At 42.0% G+C, this 27,997-nt stretch overlaps 1 protein-coding gene across 1 annotated transcript in view; it reads left to right on the top strand.

Moving 5' to 3' along the window:
* The window catches only part of FBLN1 (fibulin 1), a gene marked incomplete at its 3' end in the record, with an annotated part of 73,245 nt that extends 55,852 nt beyond the window's left edge, over positions 1-17,393 (top strand). The window contains exon 17 of the mRNA XM_083860459.1: positions 16,224-17,393. Within this exon, the coding sequence (XP_083716585.1) occupies positions 16,224-16,363 (140 nt within the window). The remainder of the gene's footprint in view (positions 1-16,223) is intronic.
* Between the last annotated feature and the right edge of the window lie 10,604 nt (positions 17,394-27,997).

The raw sequence follows: 27,997 nt of genomic DNA, 5'->3' as shown, positions 1-27,997 counted from the left end.
CCTCTTGTAAAGAAAGGGAAGGGTTTGTATAAGGGAGAGAAACCCCAAAGGGCATAGACAGTATCAGAAAGCTTTAGTGGTTATCCCACTGAGTTACAGGGACATCAGAACTGTGGGGAACACAGCAACTCCAGCAGAGTAAATGCCCTACTAGACCAGTAACAGAAGGGTTTTCAGGAATCTTTCTGCAATTACAATGTTCCAACCTATTGGAGAAAGCAATTTGTGTGCTTCTGGGAGAGCACACCTGGACCATCACAGTGGATGATCACATATGCCACTGGGATCCATGTAGCATACATTATTATTATTATTATTATTATTATTATTATTATTATTACATACTTTTTAATGTCTTTTTGCTGCTTATATAGGAAATAATAAATTTTATTTGATAATGAACCATAAATGCATTGGTAAAAGAAACAAGAAGCATGCTTCATTCTCTTGTGCTGTTTCAGGAAAAACGACCAGAATATCAAAGCTATTTTGTTTGCTGCTAATGAAAATTAGATGACTAAATATCTTTGTTCCACAAGACTAGTTTTCTCTACAAGAGAAAAGATTGAAAATTTATACAGTAATCTTTTTGTTGGTTGGGGTCTTTTTTTCTGTTAAAGAAAAGACACAGACTAGTTCAGAGAATGATGAAATGCATAAGAATATATGGGAAAAAGCAGGAAATTAATTACTAAAATTACTGAAAGACCTCAGTGTAACAAACCTTGGCTCAATATCAGACTAAAGGAAGCCAATGAAGGGATTCAGAGAAAGGAGGGAAGAAAGGACAGACCAATGAAGATGCACTTACAGGAAGACCCTCACGAGTAATATAGTTTTATCTAGGCTGTCACTGACAAGGACAGAGATTATGCCTTAAGAAGGACCTGCCTGTAACCTGTGCTTGTATGAATGTAAAGAAAAAGATGCTCTCAAAAGTGCAACTGGAAAAAAAAAAAAAAACAAAAAACAAAAAACCAACGTGAAAAGGTACAGTTCTTTTGGGAAAGGTTTAAAGAGTGGGAGGAGATGTTAGAGATGAAGTTACAGAGGAAAAGGGGGGCTTCAACGCTGAGAATTTTGGGATGAAAAGATTCAGGTTACCTGTTTCAGCCATTATCCCTCTAAGCTGACACTGAGACTTCAGGGAGGTGTTATAGAAGCTGAGTTATGTGTGAGAGGGGATGGAGAATGGCTGATCAGGCTGGTTTGTGCTTTGTTGATGGGGAGATTGCAGCTGAAGTCATTGGAGGAGATGAGTGTGAAGGAGCAGGTTGTGAGGGAGATTAAAGAAGAAAATAGAAGCAGAGGAAAGCGCTGCCCCAGGGAATGCTACAAAAAGAAAGAACACAGTCTCTCAAATGTAGATATGTAGAAGAAGCAGGCCCAAAGGTAGGAGAAGAAAGAGGCAAGGACAGTACTGCAAAATCAAGGAAAGAAAACGTATCAAACAGGAATCAATGATCAGCACCATCAGACATGAAGGAGCCAAAAGAACTAAAAACGAACTCCAGATGTAGCTCTGCTGACCTACAGAAAGTATCTTCCAGTGGAAGAGGAGGAATGAAAACCATATTCCTGGAGAGGCAGTGTGTAGACTTCATGCAAACTGATGAAAAAGAATTGTATAAAAAGTTACTTCCAATATTTTTACCCTGTTATATAAAAAAGAGATGCAAATCCCCAATCTTTCCTGGTTCAAGAAGTGCTGAAGACTTTTTGCTTCCTGGTGTGGTTACAGGCCAAGGTGGCAATGAGTCTAAATGATATTGTTAACAATCTAACATCACTGACTAGCATGGGTGGGAGAAAACCAGAAGTGCAGACCTACCTAGGTTTGGTGGTTTTTTAAAGCTTTTATAGACTTTTCACTGCATTCCTCCTTTAACCAGCTGTCAGTGAAAAATGAAGAATGCATTTTTCAACCTGTGCAAAAATGTCCTATCAGTGCCTAAGGTATTATCAGTTGCTATAAAACACTTTCCCCTTCAGCTATGCATTCATTTTTTAAAACAGTAATCCCATCTTTTAGTCTGGTAAACTTAGGAAGGTTTTAAAATTTCATAATACAGCTAAAAAGTAGCTTTGATAGGCTGAAATCTTCCATATTGCATTTGGTAATAACTTCAGCCTATGTTCTTGCCTATAAAGCAGAATGGTGCTACTCTTCTGGAAAACATCCAGAGCCAATAAAGTTATAAAAAGTAATTGTAGAGTTTCTTTGGGGGATTGTGCTGGTGTTTGAATGCACTTATCTACACAGATATGTACTACTGCTCTCTGCTGTTATTTGCAAGGCTTACATTGCTGTCTCTGCCCTGAATTTCCAACCTTTTTCATGTGGGTGACAGTTCATGATGTTACCTTCAAACCATTAAAGTACCTCAACTACTGATATAGCACTATGCTGATTTATCACTAGTCTAATTTCTGCTGTAGTATCATTTCTTAGTGTGTTCCAGAGTCTGAGGAGAGACTTGTCAAAAATGATCAAGAAGATAAACAAAATCGGGTACCATGAGCAAGTGTGTTTGTGAGATCCCATATTAGCTGGGGCAGGAGAAGGATACTGGAGGTTTGTTTGACTTTTGTGACCCCTGTCTTTAGCACAAGGGTAGTAGTTCTGCATCTCATAAGTAGTTAGGCCATTTGCAGAGTGGTAAAGTCTCTTTACAGTCCTCCGTGCAAATGCTTGTATGGTTTGACATTAAATTCAGTCATTGGTCTGCAAAGGATTTGGTTCTGAACTTTGTCCCACTCACCAGTGCCAGGCAAGCACATTCCCCCTGCTTCTCTCTCCTCTGTTTTCCAGACTCTATCTACCAGCCAGAGGCTGGCTGGTTCTTACCATGCATGTGTTTTGCTGTTCAGCAAAATGGGTTTCCCAGGCTGATTTGGGCTCCTGGCACAACTGGTGCTGAAAGCAACAGTCCACCTACATCTGGGTTTTGGTGAGGTAGAGCCAGGGTAGCCAGGGAAGCTCTCCTGTTTACAGGGGCAAGGAGAGAGAACACTTGTTATCTCCCCATGTGGATACTCTTTCTACAAAGTAAGCAGCAATAGGAACATTTTGTTGTGATTCTAATGTCATTAGCCTGAAACAACAATGGTGTCTGGCCATACAAAATGTGCTGCCCAGTCATTGCCAGCAAGCTCATGGAGCAAGGTATAATTCAGTTATTCAACAGGCTTTTGCAGCTGTACATTAAAAAGACACAATCCCTTTCAGTATCTTTGTTCTGGTTTCATCCCTAGGTTTTCCCCTCTCACAAGAGGACCTCCTCAGAAAAGAATATTTTGTGAGTTTTTCTCTGTGCCAGGCTGCCCTGTCAAAATTAGTAGATGTCCATTAAAAATGAGGGTGCCCAGAAGCCATTTGGTAAATGGGATCCTAGATTTACTGCCTAAACCTGCCCTTTCAGGATGCTGCTGACTGCACTGCTCAGTAGTCAAATTGCTCAACACCCTCCTTCCCCTCCAGAAAAAAAATGAGGATGGAGAGTTCTTCTGGGGGCAAAGGAGAACCTTGAGCAGGAGGCAAATTTTAATTTCATATCTGAGAAATGCTGAAGGTGTTTTTCTGGTGATAATGAGTCTTGATCTCAAGTGGAACAACCTTCCTAATGCCAAATTTAACTCTAGCACATTGCAAGTGTCTGGTTAATCCAACTCTCCTCCTTGATCTGGGCTCATCTCACCTCTCAAGTGGTACAAGTTATTACAAAACCATTCATACAGACCACCTTTGGTTGCAGTTTCCATGAGGCTCAGCAGGCAGATAAATTATACTGCAGGTCTGATGAAGTTTTGTGAACTGTGATGTGAACTTGGGAAAGAAATGGACTGAGTTAGGGATAGCGAAGGGCACCAAAATCCTTGGTTCAGATTGCATAGCATGCATTTTCTGGTATTCATGTTGAACAGCAGGCTGAGATACTGCATAAATGAGCAAATAAAGCCAGATTTGAAATCCAGTACAACAAGAAACATACTATAGCAATTCATCTGAGAGATGTCTGTGTGAATCCAGATTTCTGAGGTGCTCTGCCCCAGTTCAAAGTAGCCAAAGACCAGCTTTTATGATGATTTCCAAGTGTGAAATAAATGTGCGATTCATCAATGACTGGACGTGATACTCAGTGCTCTGGTTTAGTTGAGGCAGTGGTATTTGGTGAAAGGTGAGATTTAATGGTCTTGAAAATCTTTTCCAGTTTTAATAATTCTGTGATTCAGGTGTTTCTGCTGCTGTATCTGAGTTTGTGTGTTGATAGCAACCATCTTATTCCTGCAGCAGCACCTGCACATCCTATAAAAATGGAAAAGCAAGGTAAGACCCAAGGTGTATCATAAATCTTTCCCAGTATGACACACAGATGCCTGGCTCACTTAAAAACAGCCCTACCTTAACTTTTGTTTTTAAAGGGGCCAAATGTGGTGAACTCTTATTTCAGCCTTTGAGAACTGGTCAGGAATTGACACACATTAAAGTTCAGGAACCCTCTTTGTCAGAACTCTGCCAACAGGAACAGCAGAGCTGTTGCGCCAAGGTGATGACTGAGCAGTCCATATGAGCTTCTGTGTCAAAGCCTCAGGATTAGGTTCTTTTTCTTCCATGGTAAATCAAATCACAGAGCCATATCATGCTGTGTGCCATAATTGTGGCTCTTGGCCAAGAAATGCTTTTATCACAAGAGTTGCAATAATCAGTTGCCCAGGTGTCGTGAACCCAAATGTTGCTGAATCTGTGGAATAATTCAATTGTGAGAGAGGCAGGGTAAACATAGCCACTCTCACATGAAGCTCCATGTAAATAACATATTGGGAATAAAGCAGCAGGGTCTAATATACGTGATTTTGCACATTTTGGACATTCATCGCTGAAGTTTTTCCACCTGTTTTTGTAATATGTAAGGCTCTTCCAATACATAGAGCATTTCACATTCTTAAAGGTGGAAGAGGAAAGATTAAAAAATATATGATGGAAACTATTTTTAATGAGGCCACTTCAAGTACAGTTATTGCAATTTAGACATGAGTGATTTCACAGTATTGTCAATATTGAAACCCACTGCAAGGTTTGGCTGGAAGGCAAACCAGACATCTAAAAGCACTTCAAGTTTGCCAAACCAAGATAAGAGCACATCTCTCTGAAGTTATTTAGTATCCTTAATAAAGATCACAATATTTGTAAACTAGCCAAACCTCAGTAAAATCAAAGATTGTTTTTAATTTTTTTCATAATATCAGGGCTCCACATGATCCAATATGACAGAGAATAGCTTTGAAAATATTCACCATTTGTTTCTGGCCAAAAAAAAAAGTATTAATGAGACGACACCTCTTTATTTGATGCATTTCAGCAATCAAAGCTTTCTAGAGAAGCCCAAGTGTTAATGAAATTAAACTTCATGGAGTCATTGAATTCTCAGAGAATCCAGTACTGCCTTGAGCTGCTCTGTTGGATAATGGTTGTTGAGCTGCTCCAGGGACACACACACGCACACATATATATAATTTTTATATCCCAGGGTAATGTGTCACTGCAGTCAGCACTGCAGCACCAGTGGGCCTGGGTCATTAGCAGCCCTGTTCATGCCACTTGTACAGCAGTCACTGTGACAGTACCCAAATCACTGCTACCTTTCTATTCCCAATAGGAGGAACATGGAGGCTGTGTTCAGTGTTATGGAGCTTTGTTGATGCTCCACAGGGAAATCCCCTTCTCCTGTCCACCTCTTGAGCACACACTCCACCCTGTGGTCAGGGGAGTGCTTGTGTGGCAGGCTGTGGTTTTGGTTCTTTCAGGTGTTCATCCAAGGAAAGAGGTGGAGGATATAGCACCACTATTTTTGAACAGCTTAAACCAACAGTGAAATTACCCAGAGTGTCATATAGCTTATAAAAGTGAATTTTATGTGGCCAAACTGACTTCCGAAGTATTTTATAAGCACTTGGTTGCTCAACAGTTGAAAAACAGACCTTTTTCCTAAATAAAGATCTGGGGCATTCATGTTTTAAAAGTGTGTTTTTGAAAATCTTGTCCCAAGACACTTCAGCGAAGATATGTATACTCAGCCACATTCCTGTGAAGCAGTTCTCCATCAGCATGGAAACCTTGTTAACATCCAACTCTTAACTTGATTCACCAAAACTTTTCTTTTGTGAAGTGTTCACCATCAAGCTTGAATGAAGGTCTAATTCACAATGTTATGAGAGCAATATACTTCAAAGCAAGAGGAAATCTATTTTGGTACTTGTATTTTGATTAATGAGTTTTCTGAATCCTTTCACGGTAGTTATGTTTGTCAGGTGTGGCATCTTAAGGATTAATGATACCTTCAGAACTATTTTTCTGTATATGATTTGATGCCTGAAGTGATGATTGCCAAGAAATATTTCATTTTACAAAGAGCAGCCACTTACTAATAAAACTGATTATATCAGAAACTAGAGCACCACGTAGCAGTAGCCACATTGTTATTGTGACAAATAATTGAGAGAAATATAGATTACTTTCACACACACCCTAAAAAAAAAAAAAAAAAAAAAATAAAATTAAAAAGACTATTCAGCTTTTGAGAGATGGAGGAATCTTAAGTATACATTAACTTTCTGCAGTCAGCAGACAGATATCTGGTGGTCTGGGAAATGCCTGCAGTTTGACAGCTAGATTGTTCCTTTAGGCACAGTCATGAACTGGAGAGGAGTGGAGGAAAATAATGCCTGTGAGGCTGCCTGTGGTGGCAGGAATAGGGCAGGAGAACTGGTGACAAAAGACATGGAGAAAGCTGAAGTATTCAATGCCTGCTTTGCCTCATTGTTTACTGATTAGACTGGCCTTCAGGAGTCCTGGGGCTCTCAGAGCAAGAGGAAGATCTGGAGCAGAAAATACTCATCCACAGTGGAGGAGGTTCAGCTTTGAACATTTGAACAAACTGGGTATAACCAAGTCCATGGTGCTGGAGGGGTACTGAGGGACAAGGGCTGGGGGAACTGCCCAATATTAAGGCACTCTCAACGATCTTTAGAAGATTGTGGTGATAAAAAGTTCCCATGGAAAAAGGCAAATGTCACTGCCATCTTCAGGAAGGCCAAAAGGGATCTAGGGAGGTACAGGCTGGTCAGCCTCACCTGAGTGCCTGGGAAGGTGATGGAGCAAATCCACCTGGAAACCATTTCTAAACATCATAAGGTCAAAGAGGTCACTGGAAGCAGTCAGCAAGGACTTATGAAAGGGAAATCATGGCTGACCTACCTGGCATCCTTCTACAAAAAGATGGCTGCATTAATGAGAAGAGTGGATGTTGTTTATCTTGATTTTAGTAAGGCTCTCAACACCATCTCAAGATCTTAACACCCCCACAGGCAACTCAAGGAAGTGTAGGCTGGATAAGTGGACAGTGAGATGGATTGGGAAAAGGCAGAATTACAGGCTTGTAGGGTTGGGATCAGCAGCACAGCTCACTGCCAGTCACCAGTGGTGCATCCAAGGGGCCACTTTCTTCATCAAGGGCCTGGCCGATGGGCCAGAGGCCACCTGGACAGGAGTGATGAACCAGAGTTGTGCTGCCAGGCAGAGGGACCTTGACAGGCTGGATTAACAGGCTGACAGGAGCCTCAGGAGGCCCAGCAAGGGCAGCTCTCACTCTTCCAGGTGCAGTGTGACATTCCCTGATGTGCAGCATTTCAACATTTTATTTTTGACGTTAGGACACATTAGGCAATTAGGAGTTAATTCACTTCCCTGGCATAGTATAGGTCAATAAGTACTTGAGTAACTATGTTTGCAGAGTAATTTATGCACTGCAAATCATTACTCTGGCACAACCTTTTGTATAATAAACAGAAGCCTTTAGGAAAAGAATTTAATTAAATTTTCATGCAAAGCTTTTTACAGAACAAAACAATTGCTAGAATACTCTAAAATATGCATTTTGTGTTTGGGTCCAGGATGTGAATCATTTTCCAACCCTACTGATGAACTTTGTATATTTGTAATGAATACTGAATAAGAAATTACAAATCTTACCATGACTTATTTTGGGTTAAGGTCTGAAAAACCAAAAATTGGCTCTGTAGTTTTAACTTCACACTGTAGATATGTATTTACATGTTGTAGACTGAGAGAGCTTGGTGTTCAAGCCTAACCTGCAACTCCTATGATTTGATCCAAAGAAATATTAATTCATGTCTGGGTTTATTTTCTTCTTGCTCATTTCTGGAATGATACTATCAATTTACCTTTTATAATAATCTCTGCCATGATCATTTCCCTAGTCCTAAATTTCCTAATTGCCTGAACATCTCTTCTGAAACTATGACAACATTTCTAAGTAATACTGATAGAGTAGAGATGTTTACTCTTAATTCTGTAAATCTTGGCCTGCAGTATAAAGCAAAAAGCTTTCAGGAGAAAAGAAAAGTTGAAGTTACAGGAGGAGATTGGTCTTGTATTGCTTAAGTGAAACTCATAAACAAGCTTTTACCCTTCAAAATGTTCACCACACATTATTACCAGTGTGCCAGAGTTTTGGGCTCCTTGTCTTTAACAGCAACACAATGGCTTGTAGGTTTCAGGAGCAACAACTTCCTTCGTGATCCCCAAAGATCCATTACTTACAAAGGCATAGTTACTGTTGTGCTGTGGCAGTTAGGACTGTTCATTTCTGACAAGGCTGTAAAAAGGACTAGAGTGTTTTTTGTGGGGAAACAGAGCCCAAGGAGCCGCCAAATGTAGGACTTCAGAACACAGGCTGAGATTATTTGGAATTTAATATAAAGGCAAATAAATTACTTGAGTTTCAGCTCAGTTTAGGTTCCAGCTCCACAGCTCTCATCGCATTTTCTTATACTTGATTTTCTCCCAATTGATCATTTCATGTTCCAAGTATCCATTTAAAGCACAAGGAAAATAGCTGGAGGAAAAATTATAAGGTGGGATTTTTTTGTGTCATTGAAATCTCTCTCATGTAGGTGTCACAAGCAGCTCATCTCAAAAATTCCATCTGAAAATAGGCAGCACTCTCACCATGTAATAACACATTCTCTTGACAATCCTTCCCATGCTTCTTTTCAAAGGGGGAATTTTTCAATGGCTTCACAATGGTTTGAAAGTGAAAGAGGGGAAATTTAGGCTGGATATACAGAAGAAATTCTTCCCTGTGAGGCTGGTGAGGCCCCGGCACAGGTTGCCCAGAGGAGCTGTGGCTGCCCCATCCCTGGAAGTGTCCAAGGCCTGGCTGGATGGGGCTGGGAGCAACCTGGGATAGTGGAAGGTGTCCCTGCCCATGGCAGGGGCTGGAACTGATGGGGCTTTAAGATCCCTTCCAACCCAACCCACTCTATGGTCCTGTGATTCTATTTCATGATGAACTCAAGCTTTCACTTACAATCAGGCAATATTGTCATAGCCCAAGGGTTAGGATATTTAGGGGGAAAACCAGACATGCTTGATCTCACATGGGATTTTATTTATCTAATGAGGACTAGACATTCATATATTGCTACCAATATTCATTGCTGATTCAGGGAAATTAATTTTAATAGTGCATGGCCACTGCAACCCCCAAAAATAGCCTCAATAGCAGCATGTGCTTATTTTGAAGGAAAAGCAAACTGTGAGCTACAGTCAGATTTTGTAGCATCACAGAATCATTAAAGTTGGAAAAGATCTTTAAGCTCATCAAATCCAACCATCAACCCAGCATCACCACCACATTCACCACGAAACCATGGCATTTTTTTGACCGCCTCTGGTACTTCAAGTGTATATCCCATTCTTATTATTTTCCATAATTTTTACAGAGTGTTTATTTTAAAATAGATCTTAGAAATAATAAAAATATGTGTCGCATTCTATTTAGGATCTCATGAATAGAATAATGATTCAGAAAAGTGGATTTTCTTCTTTTCAGTACTTCATGCTTTCTCAGTACCTCTTTATATCATACATCCCACATTTATTCAGTCCATGGTCAGTTTTCAGCTGACCACAGATCATACAACTAAACAATGATTTAAAAAAAATAGCAAATCATCTCAAATCAATTGTTTGCTCCTAGAAAAAGTTGCAAAAATAGTACTTACCTGTTATGTCAAGGGTGAAAAGTTGCATTACTGAAAATGGAGCAATACTCCTGGATTCACCCAACAGTAACCAACCACACATCTCTCTCTCAAGTTGCCTCCAGAGAAGAATTACAGAAAGGACATTGTGTGCTTGCTGTGAGCACAAAGGGAAAGAAAAAGGTGTCTGTTTACTGTCCTTTGGTATGTGGTGACAGGAAAAAAACCAATATAGCTGTAACCCCATGGGGGAAGCAATGGGAAGGGAGCAAGAGGAAGAAGAGCTCTGGTGCTTGTTACTTAACACAAAGTCTGGAATGTGGTTGAGGGAATTGATCCCAATTTTGATAACTGTGTTTCTTGTATTTCCCTGAGCATAGCCCACAGGTTATTTGGAAGAACAGCTTTTGATTTGGCAGTAGCTGGGATTGTTTATATGTACACAAATACATATGCCTGCATATGCAGGTAAGGCAAGAGGAGTTTCCTGCAGCACATCCCCTCTTCCAGCAGACACCACACACAGCCCCACTGCCAGCCTCTGACTCCTTGCCTGCTCCACTAACATTTCCCTGCTTGACTTTTTGGGAGATCCTTAAAAATTTAGGATCTCTGAAGCTCTCTTTTTGAGGAATGGTGCAATTTATGTCTGTTCATTTATGAACAGACATAAATGATGAACAGACATAAATTGCTTCTAATGATGATATAGATTTAAATATTTGACTCAAGAATCAATCCCTGTGGAAAATCCTATGACCTTCACCTCTGAACCATCAAATATAACATACTGCAACCTTTTTACCCACCCAAACCAGTTGTTTCTTATTGCAGTATGAAAATAAGTTGCTTGGTTCTTCTTTGTTTTATGCACTATGGTGATCCCTATTTAGAGGATCTTTCTCTAGAGGAAATGCAAATGTAGTGTGAGGAACACCATGACCCAGATCCCCTGGGAGTGTAATTGCAGCAGATTTTGTGGCTAGCAGTGAAAAAAGAGAAAGAAATACTCCTGTTCTTTTAAACAGGAGTATTTTAAGGAGCTTAGCATAGAAGTCAGAAATAGGAGTCTGAAGGCAAGATGTGAGTGCATGACAAGGCGGGGACTTGTCAGCCAGGATGGGTTAATGTGGTAACAAAACAGCAGCTCTTCTCCTCAGCTGAAAATGGAGCTTCTTAGCAAATCAGCTGCCAAATGCAGAAGTACAAGCAGAAACCAAACACAGAGGTGAATTGCCTGAGGGTCTCACATATTTCAAAGCAGAGAAATGTAATGATCTCTTAAAGAGGTATGGACAAGCCAAGGAATACCTGTGGCATCTAGAGAACGTGTCTTATGAGGAGCAGCTGAGGGAGCTGGGGGAGCTGAGCCTGGAGAAAAGGAGGTTCAGGGGGAAACTTCTCATTCTCTAAAACACCCTGACAGGAGGGGGCAGCCAGGTGAGGCTCTGTTCCCAGGGAACAAGGGACAGGACAAAGGCAAATAGCCTCAAGTTGTGCCAGAGGAGGTTTAGATTGGATGTTAGGGAAAATTCCTTCATTAAACAATTGTCAAGCATTTGAACAGGCTGCTCAGGGAAGTGTTTGAGGCACCAGCCCTGGAGGGATTTAACCAACGTGTGGATGTGGCACTTGGGGACATCGGTTAGTGATGGTCTTGGCAGTGCTGAATTAATTGTTGGACTTGATCTTAGAGGCCTTTTCCAACCTAAACAATTCTATAATTCTCTCCAACTAAAATACTAGAAATGCTGCTGAAAGGCTTAGGATTGTAAACAATATTATCCTTGGTGTCTTATTTATCCCATCTTCTCTGATAAGCAAAGCTTTGGTAAGTCAGTGACAGTTACTCAGATTATTGGCTGTTGTAATTGCTCTCATTTAAAAACATGTATTATATATTATTTAGGTTATTGTCCTCACTACACATGGTGACATGATTTACCTTAGAAAACATTAAAATACAAAACATGAAATATGAATCAGGAGAGGAGAGCAGCTCAGTGTTTTAATTATAGAGTTTTAGGAGCTGGGCTATGGTCAGACCATTACTGTTACATCCAAACACTTGCTGCCTCTCACTCTGAGGCTTTTTGCTTTCAGAGATCAGCAGGTGGAAAGCATTGCCATAGATCCTGTTTACAATAAGGGTAAAGTATGCAAGAGAAAGAAATCTTATCACTGTTTTTTAAAAGGATGTCAACAAATCATGAAGATACCCAAACAGATTTGAGATGTGTAATGACATCTGTGCTCATTTAACAAAACAGCAAATCCAAGCACAGGTGAGCTCATGGAAGGCATTCTGCCTGGCCCGTGACACATGGCATTTTCTGTAGGTCGAGTCTGTGTTTGGGTCACAGATGATGGACCAAAGAGAATGAACAGCACCAGCAGCTCATCTGGTTGGAGGGCACTGGTAGATGTGCCTGCAGCCGAGACTACAGAGATGCTTGAGGTTGCCCAACACATTGGATTCAGCATCAGGGGGAATCTCCATGTTCATTTATGATCAAGAATTTACCCTGTTGTTGTTCTTCCTCCTTCTTCCTTCCTCTTCTTCCTCTTCTTCTTCTGTGCTAACCTAGCTGAAGTCTTATATTGTTGGAAAAGGATTGGGGTGAACTCTGTTAAACAAACTCACCTTCTTTGCCCACTGTAGAGCCTGTAGTTTTGGTCCCTGAGAGGACCAATTGGTGGTATGTGAGAGCCCTCTGTTTTCAAGTCATTTCCCGAGCAGCCCCACTGGTGCTCCTGCACAGTGACTCACAGAACAGTGGGCACTGCTACAGTGCTCCAGGACTGAGTTCCAGTCTGCAATTATCCCCATGGCAAATCTGAGTGGCTCCATCCAGCTATTTTGGATTTAGATGTGTAAAAAAGACATCAAAAAGCAGCTGCTTAATTTTTACATTTCCTGACTTCTCAGTGCATTTAAAATCGTAACCTTCCTGTTACTCTAAGGTATGTTTTTGTACTTAGTGTTCAGCTATAAATGCTGACAGCTGCCAGACCACAAATCTGGACCCATTAGTTTGCCAAAAGGGATAGTGAAACAGCATGTTTATGGAAATGTTGCAGTGTCTCACAAATCCATGTAACTTAAAAACACCCAGAATTATTATTATATGTGGCTTCCTCAAATGTGTGCTGGGCTAAATGCTTTTGAGATATTGACTGATTTGTTGAGCCACGTGTGTGAAGTACATGGGCCAGTCTTAGATCTCAATATTTTTCTTTAGTCTTTTGTATGAGTCAGCTCAAGGCACTGTTGGCCTTGTTTGGGTCTGGCAGAGCTATGGCTCCCTCATAGGTGATGAGAAAGGTTTGAGACACGAGAGAATCAGATGCAGGAAGCCTCTTGCAGGGTTTCCATCTGCATTTGTCCTTGAGTTTGGTGGAGAAAAAATACTCAGGTTTTTCATTTTAGCACTTGTCACAAAACAAAAATGCAAAGCTCTCAAGGAGTGAATCTGCCAAGAGCAGCAAACCTCTCATATGGATTTGTCCAGAAGAACATTTCAGGGGTTTCTCCTAACTCTTTTTTTTTTCATTCTACCCATTTAGAATGAATACATCCTTACACATATGCTAAACCACAAAGCCACCTGCCTGTATCATCCAGTATCATCCTCATTCATTTGATGAGAGAGAAGGGAAATAGTTCCTGCAGTGGTGATCACATCAGGGCCATCTAGAACACGGGCACAACAAATTGTAGAAATAGCTATTGTCAGAGTATTGTTTCTTTCTACATTCCCTCAATTTCTTTCTTCAATATAGCTGTCAGCATGCGTGGCATTCACTTCTCAAGCTCTTTTATAGGCTGGATTCTAAAACTGCAGCAGGAGAACTGTGTGAAAAGACACTGCCACATGGACTGCCCATTGCAGGGTTAGCCCATTGCACCTCTTTTCCCGCCTGTTAGGAGGGTGCATCTCAACAGGAATCAGAATGTTACTAATGGCTTTGAATGCTGCATCAGTGATGTGTGAATGTTTGCCACACTGTGGCACAGCACAGCAGAGAAAACACCATTTGCAATCCCACCTCTAGAGCAGAGCAAACTAGTGGAGTAGCACAGAAAGTGTAGAATGCTATAATAGGATTGCTAAATGAAAACAGCAGCCTTTGCTCTCTAGGGCTTGGTGATGACTGCAGGAGCTGCTCAAGGGGTTGGTTGAAGATTACCAGCACTGAGTGATTTCAGTGCTGTGCATTTCCGTGGTTCTCAGTTAGAGCAGTGCCTGCAATAATGTGATGTGTTGTTAGCAAAATGCTTTAAATGCTGCCCTAAAGGGAGGGCAATTTTAGAAAGGTTTTGCTGTTCCAATACATCATCTGCCAAGCCCAGTCATTTTTATAAGATACAGGAGAGTAGCCAAGAAAGCTAAAGAAAGTAAAATATGAGTATATATGCATATAAATTGTAGGGGCAGGATGCTTAAAAAGTGTATTTATCAAATATGGCAGGCAAAGTGACTGTGGTGAGAAGTTTGCAATTTCACTTCATGCTGAAGACACTAGTTAGTGTTTGAACAGGACAGAAGTGTAATGTCATCACTGCCTTAGGAAAAGGTGCTGACAGCCTGCATAAACAAACATTTATGCCTCCCATCAGATCTCAGGCCAGTGTGTGCATAGAGAGCAGCTGCAGGGGCTGGGCTGGGACTCCATGATGGTGTGGTGTGCTGCCTGCTTGTGAAACACGGCCCCAGCATGCAGCAGGAGTACATCTCAAATCATCCTTCCTTAAACTGTGCATTTCCTTCTGAATCAAACACGCTGTCAGAGCAGTCTGTTGTCAGAAGGAGATGTCTGTGGAGGGAGATCTCCCTCCCAGACTCCCTATGCCTGCTGGCTGACCTTGGCTTCATGTGATTTTGACATTTGGGGACATCCTTTTCAGATGAGAGCAGTTTGGTAGCTGCCTACATTCTAACACCAAGGCCTAGAAAATAAACAAGAAGTGAGAATATGTTTAGGACCTGATCTGGAGACTTTGGAGTCAATGGCAAAGCTTGTGTTGACTTTGTTTTGTAGGTCTGAAGCTGTATCACTATTCTGTGTAGTCACATTGCATCAAGGCAAGATAAACTCCTCATGACCAAGATGTGCCTCACCAGGGTCCTCTTCCACACCCTTCCCAGGAGCCCAATGTCAGCTTCAGTCCCTGCCTGAACAGTGCTGGAAGAGGGCTGGTCTCTGGCTGTAGCACAGCTGAGGCTGTGCTTTTCTGGGCCCTGCCCCACACATTTTCCCTTCACCTTTCCTCTGGCCCAGCATCATCCATGAGCCGGGCTCTGATGTGAGTCTCTGGCTGAACCTGGCTGCCCCTGCCCTGCCCTGCTCTGCTCTGCCCTGCTGCCTGGCTGGGGGGTGGGACAAGCCCTGCCCTGCCACTCTCTGAGGACTCCATCCTGCTGTGTCTGGCACTGGGACTCCTCCATGGCAAACCAGTCACAGGACTGGAGCCCTGGAAGACACAACTTACTTCTCCCTTACTGCTTCCTTCCTTATCAATCCCCAATGGTGGTGAAGGAATGGCCACCATTCACATGAGGATGACGGAGGAGCAGATGCAGAGATAGCCTCCTTTCCTCATTAAATTTATTCCCATTGTGTCCAGGGGGTTGTCCATCCATGACTCAGCACACTAATGATTTACAGATTGGTGTCCTCTGATGTTCACAGGGGAAGGGCTGATTTTACTGGTGCAACACAGATTGTTTCTACAGTTCCAAATGAAATGGGCTTCTCAACACAGTACCCGGAATTGCATGGCATTCCGAGGTGTGCTCATGTACTCCTCCAAGCAATGGGTTCTAGGTTATCCAGGGAAATCTCCTTCTGTCCTATATAAAAGCAATGTCACAGCATGCTTATTGAATTTATGTTTCCAAATAAAAGGTAAAAAAAAAAGATCACTGATTTCAGAATATCCAGGAGGGTATTGCCATTTGCAACATTTGAGTGCTCATTATAGATTTTCAAGATATTTTGACTCAAAAATTGTATTTTATTCTTTCACAAGCTTTCTTGCAAGCTCTTTACACACCCAACAGATAAAACACCTTTCCTTACACCCAACCCTAAGGGTGATGCAGCTCCCCTAGATTCAACTGGATTCTCCTGGTAACCTATTTGTGTCCCAACAGGTGTAGTTCGCCAGGTGAGGCCCATCATTGGACCTTTCCACGCCATCCTGAAGCTGGAGATGAACTACGTCATGGGCGGGGTGGTGTCCCACCGCAACATCGTCAACGTCCACATCTTCGTGTCTGAGTACTGGTTCTGAGGGACACCCACCAGCAAGTGCTCCAGCCTGAAACATTACCACAAGCTATTATGTCATGTACTTGTTTTAAAAAAACCAATAGTGTTCTTTTTATTTTTTTTCTGTTTTTGTTTTATTTTTAAATATTTGTTTTATCGTTTAAGACAAATAACAAGCTATTATGTTGATTAGACATAGGGCGGAGCAAATTAAGTGAGCCTGATGTAGTTGTGTGTATAAATATGTAGTGTGTAAAACTGCTCAGCTGCCTGGTGAAATTCAAAACTTTTCTGAATGTTTGGACAGATCTCAACTATTGCTCCTTGGACAGATAACCTGAGTGACAGGCTGTGGAACAAAAACAGATGTCAGAGTTCATTGGGATGAGTATATGGTGTCTTTGGATGGAAGAAGCTGAATAACGATTAATAATTTCACCTAAAATTAACTACCTTGAAGAGGATTGTCAGAGAGTGATAAATATTTAGGTTTGGGCCCTCTGAATAGGCCCCCAGAATTGCTAATTATTCCTGAAAAGTTCAACCTGGATATTTAAGAAGTGACATTCAGCTGCAGCTACCAGAGGAAGTGCAAAAGGAATTAAAAATACTCAGAGACTAAAGAGCTATTGCACATATTAAAAAATACTTTTTTTGGTAGTTATTATTTGATTGTAAGATTGTTTGATTCTAATTAAACAAGTACCTCTCATTGAAATTAATCTGCTACACAAACACAGCATATTGCTTAAATTCCAAAATCACCAGTACGCAGCAATACATGGGAAACTCAGACTTTACCTCCTGTCTGTTATAAAGCTCCATGCCTTTTTAAAATTGGTAATAAAATTAGCATGTTAAACTGTACATTTCCTATGCATCAAACCAAGGCTTATGTAATAATATAATGAAAAAATCTCACAAATAAATGAATGTTTAATGTATTTTCTGGGCATCAAAATACTGTATATTTTTTTTCTTACAGAACAGAAAAGAAATAACTCCATGTTTCAGTTTGTTATGTTTGTTAAGATATGAGGAAATAAAGAAAGTCAGATGGGAAATACTCTGAAGTATGCCATGGTTTCTGATTCCCAGGAAAATTATATGATACAGTTTTTGTAAGCTAATTCATCATACACATATTCCCCACTCAAACCAGACCTCCTCAGTCATTATTGACACCAAGCATGGAACAGGCTGTGAGAAACTGTGGCTGCCCCATCCCTGGAAGTGTCCAAGGTCAGCTTGGATGGGGCTTGGAGCAACCTGGGATAGTGGAAGGTGTCCCTGCCCATAGCAGGGGGTTGGAACTGCAATCTTGCTACCTTTAACTTTTAAATGAGTGTTTGTGGTCTGGGTCTGTCTGGGAGGGTGTTATTGATGCAGAAAATAGCAGGTGCCAGCTGTGGCAGAAAACAAGAGTGTGGGCTCTGAGGGATGTTTCTGTGAGCACCAGCCTCTAGCAACCCTCTTGCACAGTTTCAGCAGTTTGCACTTAGTAGTCCAGAAATGGTTTTTACAGGGATGGTGACACATGACTTTTCTATATTCCGTGGTGGTGTTAACCCACACTTGTGTAGGAAAATAGTATTTATGTTTGTATTCACATGCTGGGCAGGAATGGAGACGTTCATGCCATACCCACATGGCCTTTTTCTTACCCAAATGAGCTTGACAACTCATCCCCCAAGTCTTGCTCTTGACACCAGTGAGATCACTAATGCAGCTGGACAAGGAACCCTCCACTGAGGTGTTCTCATCCCCTTGGGTGGGCTTTCCCAGCTAGGTGGGCTTTCCCTGAGGTTAAACAAAGCATCAGTTCCCTTGGCCATTGGCTGTGTCACATACAGAGCCAGTAGTGGTTGGCCATAGTTGATGTGGTTCATTTAACCTTTTTTTTGCTTGTGAATTGTGATGATACCACTTGTAAGAACAGCAGGGAAAATATTAACACAGTGGAAAATGTGCACTCTTACCTACTTTTTGCACAGTGATCTCAAAATAAGCAAATGATGCTAAGGACAGCAGAGTAACTTCCTTTGGGGGGTTTCAAAATTATTCTGAGGTGATTCCAAGCAGCCAAGCACACGAGACAAAACTGTTGGAATTCAGTAGAACCAAAATAAATAAGTGTGCTCCTTAATTTTTATTTTTTTAATCTGCAAATAACAGCATTCTGCAATTTCTTTCTTCTGTGGGCAGACCTATTGTCTTGATATTGTGTCCTGTCATCTGTTTTCTATAACAAGGTTTGAGTTTGGGTCCACTGGCTGCCTCTTCCCTTTAGATTTTTAGTACATTCAACATCCAGAGCTCAAGGAGTGTTTGGAATGCTCCCAGACACGAGGTGTCCTGTGCAGGGCCCTGGGCTGAACTTTGATGATCCCTTCCAGCTAAAGATATTCTATGATTCTGTGGTAACTAATCAAACATATTTCTTTTGATTTGTAGAAAAGGCACCATCTCTGAAAGAAACAACAAAAGAAAATCCTTCTCTTCCTTGAACGGGCATTTTTGCTGGCTCTTCAAAAGCTTAGGTCTCCCAGGGATGCAGTGACTCACCTTTAAAACCAGCAGCTGATTGTTCACTCTTGGCCAAGGCTGGAGGGAGCACAGTTTGATGTAACAGCCAGAGCCCCTCTAGGTTGGCCAGCAAGTGCCTAGCCAGGGGTTAAGGAATGCCATTTTCCCCAGGGAAAGGGAGAGGGACCAGAATATGATTTATATTGCAGGGTCCTGAGTTTGGCTGAGGTTTCCAACCTGCCTACAGGCAGACCATGCCCCACCTGCCCTCAGCTCTTGTCCTCCCAGCCAGGGCTCTCAGGTCCCTGCAGAGGATGGGGAGGATGCCTTTTCCTCCAGCCCCTCTCTGGTCTCCCCAGAGCAGGGAACGCCAGAGCCCTTCCCACATCACTTCTGCTCTCTGAGTGCCTTTGTTCCTGCTGCATGTGGTGAGGGCAGGAGGTGTGAGGCTGCCTGGAAATTGCTGCTCCAAGACAGACATAAAGTAAAACCACCAAGTCTCCAAAATATTGGCCTGATGAAAGATCTTTTATTCCTGCTGTGGCTAAGAATGTGCTATCTATTCTGTAATGAGCTCTCTTTTTTTTGCTTTCACCTTATCCTATTTCATCGGGGTTTTTCCCCTCTTCCTTTTCTTTATTGAATTCTCCTCTCCCTCTCCATATTTTCATTCCCTGCATTCGTCTTTTTCTTTTTTTCTATCAATGAGTGTTTATTTGTAACTGAGCAATTGAAGTTAAACACAATCACCAGACCCAGGAGAGAGATCTTGAACAGCTGCAGAGAGAAAACCCATCCTGGGGTGACTGCAGAGAGACAAAGGCACAATTGCTTTAATACCCAAATGTTTCATCATGATACTCTGAATCACATCCAGGTCATGCCAGGAGGGACAATTTCATGGGACAGTTTCTGGCCACCTTCTTTTAAACTTCATTCTTGGAGCACTTCTTCTGTGAGGAAAGGCTGAGAGAATTGAGATTGCTCAGCCAGAAAAGAGAAGCTCTGGGGTAACCTAATTGTCCCAGTACCTGAAGGGAGCCTACAAGAAAGATGGAGAGAGACTACTTAGAAAGGCCTGGAGTGACAGGACAAAGGAGGAATGGTTTCACATGGACAGAAAACAGGTTTATAATTGATACTAGGAAAAAAAAATTCCTGTCTGGGGGTGGTGAGGCCCTGGCACAGATTTCCCAGAGAAGCTGTGACTGCCCCATCCCTGGAAGTGTCCAAGGACAGGTTGGATGGGGCTTGGAGCAACTTGATCTAGTAGAAGGGGGTGGGACTGAATGAGCTTTGAGGTCTCTTCCAACCCAAGACATTCTGGGATTCTATGATTCTTACATGGTGTTTGGGAGCCCATGAGGGCAAAGCACAGTTACCCCATGATCACACCCAGCTTAATTCTGGCTCTGGTATTGTTTGGAGGGAAGGGGAGTCACCCCATTTAAATTTGAAACCAATAAATCAAATGGAAGGTAATGCCTTTTTCAACCTAGAAATGAAACTCAAAACAGTTTTAGTACAGGAGGTAATATAAAGATAGATCTTTATTGGAGCTCCAGGAGCAGTTATGGAAGGATGTCCACAAATGTCCACCCCTACAGGGGTGCAAACATTTTTATAGGTTTCAGGAAATTAGCATAATTAATAAGAAGTACCAATTAGGAGAACAAGTGGTGATGCAATTCCCCCCAAGCCAAGCCCCTTCTTAAGCTCCACCCCCCACTCCCCCCAATTTGATACTGGCTGTACTTTGCCCATGAAAATGTGTCTCAAAGAGCTGTTTTCAGCCTTGGTTCCCAGGAAACACCAAGACCAGACAGGGGCCTTGTATCTCCCAGGGCTTGGAGCTCTGGAATTTGTTCTGTCTTCCTGTCTAGGGAAACTACTGAGAAAACTAGCTGCAAATGCAATAACAAGCTACAGAGATCCAATATATGTGTAAAGAATACTGAGAATATATAGAAGAAAAAAGGTAAAAACCAATAGGCACCAAAGGAAAGCAGCTGTGGTGAATCACACCACAGGTGATGGGTATCTTGGCCTGGCCATGCTCACAGAGTAACATTTTTCAGGTTGATCCCCAAGATGGTGGTAATGATTTTTGTTTTGTCATTAGCTGATGGTTCCCACATGAGTAAGATCTGGTGCAGGTCATACAGTGTTGGGTGGGGAGAGCTGATAAAAGATTTTGGGTTCCTCCACTCAGGCAAAGCCAAAACCAACTTTATCTGAGTGCAGCCCATGAGTGACCTTGGACCTGATGAAAACAACCACCCTTGACTCTGGATGTGAGGTAAGTTAAATTACACGTTGCTGAATTGTCCTAATACTGCCAACATTTCGAGCAGAAATTGTAATAACGATAAAAAAGCACTACTGTAATGGATACCATCATAACTCTGTAACTACAGTTTAGGTTTTGAAAATTACAAATATGTGTTTAACTAAGGCTAGCCAGAAAGTACTGAATGGTGCTTGAACTGTGGCCAGATGTCTAGAAGTAGAAATTAGAAAAAAAATTGGGGTTTTTCTCTTCCCAAGTGGAAAAATTGTTACGTTTGTACCTATTGAGCTGGTGACCATTTGTCCAGCTTTACCAGGAAGCACCAGATTTTATGTGGTATTGAGAGGATGATGTAGTTTGTAGAATAACTGCCAAAAACTTGATGAAAAATGGACTGTCTAGCCTTCAATCTGTGATGCACTTTACATCTTACAGATTAGGGATCTCATTTGCAGCCACTAAATCTCATATTTTTTTTTTAAATCAGACCCCATCAGTTAAAAAGTCATTATAAACTTTGTTTTCTTTAGCAACAGTGAGTTTCATTTTGTTTTGAATTACATCCATTGATTAATTTTAGTGATGTTTCTTCAACTCATACAAGCAACTTGGCTTTTTCCAACTCCTTGTAGAAGAATCCACAATGTAGAAGAATCTACATTGTAAGAGAATCTCTGGCTACTGAGCTCTCTAAATGTTTGTGATTACAATTCTATTTTAGGTCTCTCCTGAGTAAGATTTACACCTGACCCCTAACTGCACTTCCCTCTCTTTAAGTTTCTCAGATGGGGAACAGCTGGGAACATGGAAAGAGTATTTCAGTATGTGTTAATCAAAGAGAAATGAGATGTTCTGCCCCATAAACTACTGTGCTGCAGAGCTGCTGCTTCTGTGTCAGACAGAGAGCAGAGAAGGTGGTCATGGGGAGTGAGATGGGCAGAAAGAGGCAGGAAAGTAGATACTTTGTGTGTTAGCAAGCTGGGAAGAGAATACTAATGCAGCGTGAGAACATGTGGGCTTCCCTGAGCTCCTCCCAGGCAAAGGTTACCCTGGACTCACCCGTGGCTGAGGCTTGTCTTTGGTTTTGATGACTGGCCAAGCCCAAGCCCTGATAGGTGTGGGAGGCTACAAGACTGGTCCCCTTGAAGGGCACTGTGAAAATGAGCTGGTTTTTTCCCCCCTAAACCCACAAGATTTCCCATATCTGCAGATGCACTGCTTACTGGGACAGGGTTAGAAAACCACTAAACCAGAGTTCCATGGACATGGGCGTACCTGGGCAGGGGCACAAGGACTCTGACCAGCCACATGTGGTCAGCTGAGGCAGGATCTGGAAACCCTCTCTTCAGAAGTGTGTTGCACTTGATGCTTGGAATAGGGGCTGCCTCTGCTGGAACCTTTCTGTTGAGAGAGAAATGGGAGAACAGCAGTTCCATGAGGTCAGCAGGGCCTCCTTGGTGTCTCTGCAGCAAAGCTCAGCCCCTCATTCCCTGGACTCCCATCTCCTCTGAAACATGGAGGCAGGGGTTTGGCAAGGGGTCATGCCTTAAGTTTTAGCTTGCATGTTTTTCAGATTCTGTGCTGCCCAGGGAGTGCAGTTTTGAGCCTCATATTAATTTTAGTCAGCTCTCTTCACAGAGTAGGGAGACAAAACAAATAGTTTTCCTACTCAAGACCAAGGACAACTTTCAGGCCCAAAAGCACAAACAAGGGTGGACTGAAGGGAGGAACAAGAAGGATGGGACCTCACAACCTGAAGATGTAATTGGACAATTAAACTCCAAAATGCAAATGGACCAAAACTTATAAAGATGTAAGACTTTGTGGCCAGTCAGCCATTCTGTAACCATTCTTATTCCACCCTGGGTGTAGCCCTGGCCAGGCTCTTGTCCTGCCCAGGGTGTATCCTAAAGGCTTTTCAGTAAATCCCTACTTTATTCACTAGCTCTGTCCACTCTCTGTTTCAGGTCAGCCTTCCCAAGACATCAGAGGGTCAGGACATTTTAACTTTCGTTTCATCTTCTGGCAATGTCATTAAAAGGCAAAAGTTGGTGTCCATTTAAGTTAATGAAGAGTTCCTGATTTATCAGGTACTGTTCTGTGTTGTAGTATGGGATGTACACAAAGTATTTATTCTATCACCATCTTCATGAACTGTTGAAACCAACTGGGGCAGAGCTCTAGTGTAGGGCTGTCTTCTGCTAATGGCCCATCAACGCCTGGCCCACGACTCACAGGTAACTCCCTCCAGGAGTTATCTCTGTTTAATGGGCCATCAAGGACCCACTTCACAACTCATCATCCCATTGTGAGATGCTCCACCCAGGGGGAGGAGCCAAGCATTCTCACCTGGATATAAGCTGGGATTTGGGACAGTACAAGCAGCCTTTACCCACTGGATTCCCAGAGGACCAGAGCTACCAGACCTTTCTACAGGATCACTGCTTCAGGAAGAGCCCCTCACCTGGACTGCTTCCACCATCCTGCTCAGGTTGTATTCTGACTCTGTCGGTGGTCCTTTGTGTTATTGCATTTATTTTATTTTTACCTTTTTACCTTTCTTCTTATTAAATTATATGTCTGACTTGAAGCCTCTCATTCATTTTGCTTTCAAACCACAACAGGTACACAGCATTTCAAAGAGACCTTAGGCAAGTGTTTTATTTCTTCAGGTTTTATCCATTCCTTCTGTGGATGGAGATTATGTAGATGGTTATCTGAAAAACCCGTATTCTGATATTCTGTAAATAAAAAACAGTTGTAATGAACTCTTGGGTGGCTGACACTTGAGAGAACATGGAAATGTCATTAACTGGTTTGTCTTTTATCTTTAGCTGTATAAAAATGTTAAGAGAGGTTTTGTAAGTGTTTTAAATTCTTAACTCAGAAACTGGACAGAAGGAATGGAAAGCTGTCTGGGACCACTGCAATGTGGCAGAAGTTACCACCTATTTGGGGAGGCCAAAAAGGAAAATATCTTCAGCAGAGAGCACAGCTCTGCCCCCATGTTGCAAGGGAGGTGCTCATGGGGTGTCTTCCACTGGCTCTTGCTGTGGAATATCCTGAGCAAGGGTTGGTTTGATCCTGCAGAGCCAGTCCAAGGGCTCAGTGGCCTGAAGTGCTCCCACCTACAGCTCTTGGTCCCCAGGTCCTTCTTTCCTTGAACTTTCAGAAGCCTTTAAAATGACAAATAACTACTGGTGGGAGAGGTAGTTTTTCCCCCTATGAGTGGGAGAGAGAAAATGTCATAACAAGAAAAAGGTAAAGCATAGCTATAACCAAATTATCCATGGCTAATTTACAGTGCTGTGTTGGGGGCTATCAGATCCATGTAAGTTCAACTAATCACTTTCAAACCACAGAGGCCTCACTCAAGGCTTTAAGTCTCACATATGTGAGATTAAAGGAAATCTAAGAATGTAATTACTTGCAGTGTGTGAAAGAGTTTACATCAGATTTTTTGAAGGAGTTTGTAAAAGCAGTCTGTTTATCTGCAGCTATGTTCTGCTTATTTCGTCTCCTTTGCAATTCTGATGGTACAAATATTTCCCTCCCTGTCCTCTACAGTTGTTTGGCACCTGCCAGGTTCTTTGGTGTTTCTTTGGAATATCATGTAAGCCACTGGGTTGGTGTAAACTGCTCTGTTTTGTAGCTGGTAATTGTTCATGAAAATGAACTCGGGTACAAATGAGGAGCATTTGTGTAAGGGCAGCCCTGGGTCTGCCTCAGAAATGCACCACACTGAAATAACTGAGCAGCATCTGTCTCTGAAGTTACACTGCATGAGTGTCTTATCCACACATTTTTTTTTATTCTCTTTGAGTTGTAGTTCATGGTCTGAATTTTCTTTCTTAAAGTCCATGGAGCATTGCTGTTAGTTTTGACCAGTGAATTTCATTAGTGACTGAACATCTTTTGCTAGCTCTCTCCCTACCCTCTGTTTTCTTTTTGATTGTTCTACAATGCTTAATGCATTAGATCCTCTATAACATATCAACTATTTTGTATTTTTATATACTAAAAATGAAACTCTTGAGAGGAGGAAACCCAAGAAATATTTTACAGACTCTATGGATCCAAAACTGTTTTCCACATGGCCAGATTCCTGAAGATCTGCAGATGCCTAGTGACATTGTTATAAGAGTCAAGACAGATTAGCTATCTGTGGTATTTAGGTATGTCAGTGCTTTTTATTATCTACCCCTTAATCTCCTCAAAATTTGGCTGTATAACAAATAAGAAAGTATGTGCTAAGGTATTTACAGAAAGGCATTTTTAATGCCATTCTTCTGTGTCTAGGACAGGAAAATAAAATATATTGAACTTGCTAGAAAGTAATGTTGTGTTTTCCCACTGTCCATTATTAAACTTAAACCAGAGATTATATATGTAAAACCAAGCAAATTGAGCGTGTTCTTAACCCTTCAGCTGGGACTGAGGAATAGAAATGCCAGTATTTTATAAGAGTCCAAGGCAATATGATCCAAATAAATACAAGCAGAGCAAACAGTCTCTTGTTAAACCGTAGAAGAAAGTCACTGATGAATGAGCTGCATCCTCTCCACCTTGAGCTTGCAGTCAATAAATCTCACTTGAAAAGTGATACTGCCACTTATCCTGTCAGCACCAAGCTGTATTACTCCTGCTCTCACTGGGTTTTTCCTGCTGACCTACTATTAGCCATGTGGTATCAGCATCCTTGGCTGGGTTTTATTGGAAGCCAGTGGGTGAAATAGTCCTAGGTCACTGTGGAGCTCATTGATGGAAACAGAAACACTTTTCCGTGGATAGGAAAGATGAGAGGGATGGGTCTCTCTGATGGCTGGTGTCTTGTCTGACTGCAGCTTGTGGCAAGTGCACTCTGATATGAGGCTATAAGTAGCCCCAAATGCTTGGCTGCAGTAGGTTATAGCTGTACATGGAATTGTTACCTGGCTCAAGAAGGAGCAGCAGAGGGCTGAGCTTTGTTGCCACACCGCCCTTGATGTTCCCCAAGCCCTTGTGCAAGATGTGTAGGCTCTCTGTACACTAGCAAGGAGTAAAGCATAAAAGGATCACATCTGGAAGCTGAAAAGGTCGAGGATAAGGAGCTGATGTTCACCTCCCACAAACACACAAGCTCTCCAGGCCTGAGGGATTTTCCCCAGAAAAGGTCTGGTCTGCTCAATGGTGCTGAACATTCATGAGGCTGAAGCACAATAGGTACCCTCTTGGTATTCATGTTGCTTTAGTTCCACCCAGCCTGAATCCATCTGTTACTCTGTGACATCTCTGCAGTGTAACCCAAGGAACTGAAGACAGGGACCTTCAGGAGGGCAGCAATGGTGCAAATTGAAATGCCCACGCAGATCACCCTGTTACTCCTGGTGCCTCAGAAGGAATTGAGAGGTTCATTCATGTGTGACCTGCTCAGCACAGTCCAAACACTGTTATGTTCTTTGTCCAGTACAATTCAGAACTTCTTATCAAGTGGTGGCTTGAACCAGGGCGGCATCCCAGGAAAGTTTCACCCCTTCTCCATAGACGGGGAAGATCTGGCACTTTTTTCCTCTGGGGTCTGTCCCAAGCTGTAAAACTTGCTGAGGGTGATGAAGTCCCATCTATAGAAGTGAATTAGGTAGCACTATCTACTGCATCCTAAGGATTAAGAAGTTATAACGCAACTTTAAAAAAATCATGTCACACTGTGAGCCTCCTAGATTGTAAAGCCTGGGTAAAGTTTTTTTAAAACCTGCCCCATGCATTTAGAGTAGTTAATTTCTGCAGAAAATGGAGAAGGAAGTTAAACCATTTTATAAATTACCTGAAAGAACACTGGTTTGTTTCATTCTGTTTATTTATTATTATTATTTGAATCAGAGGTTTATTTGTAAGGATGGAAATTGCTGCACAGATAAAAACACACTGGGCTGCAGAAGAAGAAAAATATATTTGATAGCAAAAGGCCAACTCCAAGCTTGTCTTCTTTGCTTTACAGGATGAGCTGTGTGCAGCTTCTGCTCAATATGCCCTGTTGCATGAGGCTCATTTCAGCACTAGGATTTTGGCAAAAACGTAAGTGTTCGGACAGAAATTTTCTATATCTCAAGTCAGTTTTTGTTTCTTAGCCTAAACAGGGCTAATGTTTTCAAACTGAAAGTTGTGACAAATCAGTGAGTATTAACCTGAGCTGATGGGTGCTGGAAGAGGGGGAAGGGTAAACATTCCTCCTGCCATGGAGGAGCAGATGATGTGCTGTCTGTAGCTAAGGAAAAGTCTAAATTTGCACTGTTTCTATATTAAAGGATGCATGGATTTTTTTTCCCTGGCATGCTGAGCAAGTGCTCCCTAGTTCCCAGGTGGAATGGCTTTTCTGCCATGCAGGAAACTTCTTCCATCTCCAAGAAAATCCATAATAATACAAGAACTGACAGTCTTGAAAACCAGAAGCCTGAAAATGCTTGGACAAGAGGGATTCCTTAGGCTTAAGCAGCTTTTTTTTAAGCAGGTAGACTTTAGGTGCACCTGATGTTTCAGGTGAAACCATCCGATCTCACTGAGGCTCTTCAGTATTGAACCATTTTAAGTTTTCATTATCAAGTGCTTAATTCTCTGCTAAACAGCATGCCCTGAAGTGTCAACCTGACCTTCAAAATTCCCACCTCCTGCCTTGTGTCATGAGGGATTCATGGGTCAGGCATCTCTGCATCCTCTCAGTTCCCTGGGAAACCAGTTTGGCAGGTGTTCCAGCCCCTTTGCTTCTCAGGCACTGGACCAGACCAATTATATGTCATCTCTAGAATAAACTAAATATTCTGAAGGGGGCCTGGTCCTAGTTGTCATACAAACTCTGAACAAAAA

Source organism: Zosterops lateralis (assembly GCF_965231275.1).
Source record: "Zosterops lateralis genome assembly, chromosome: 4".
Classification (NCBI taxonomy): domain Eukaryota; kingdom Metazoa; phylum Chordata; class Aves; order Passeriformes; family Zosteropidae; genus Zosterops; species Zosterops lateralis.
The sequence above is the reverse complement of the archived record's forward strand: the minus strand, read 5'-3'. Positions and strand labels throughout refer to the sequence as shown.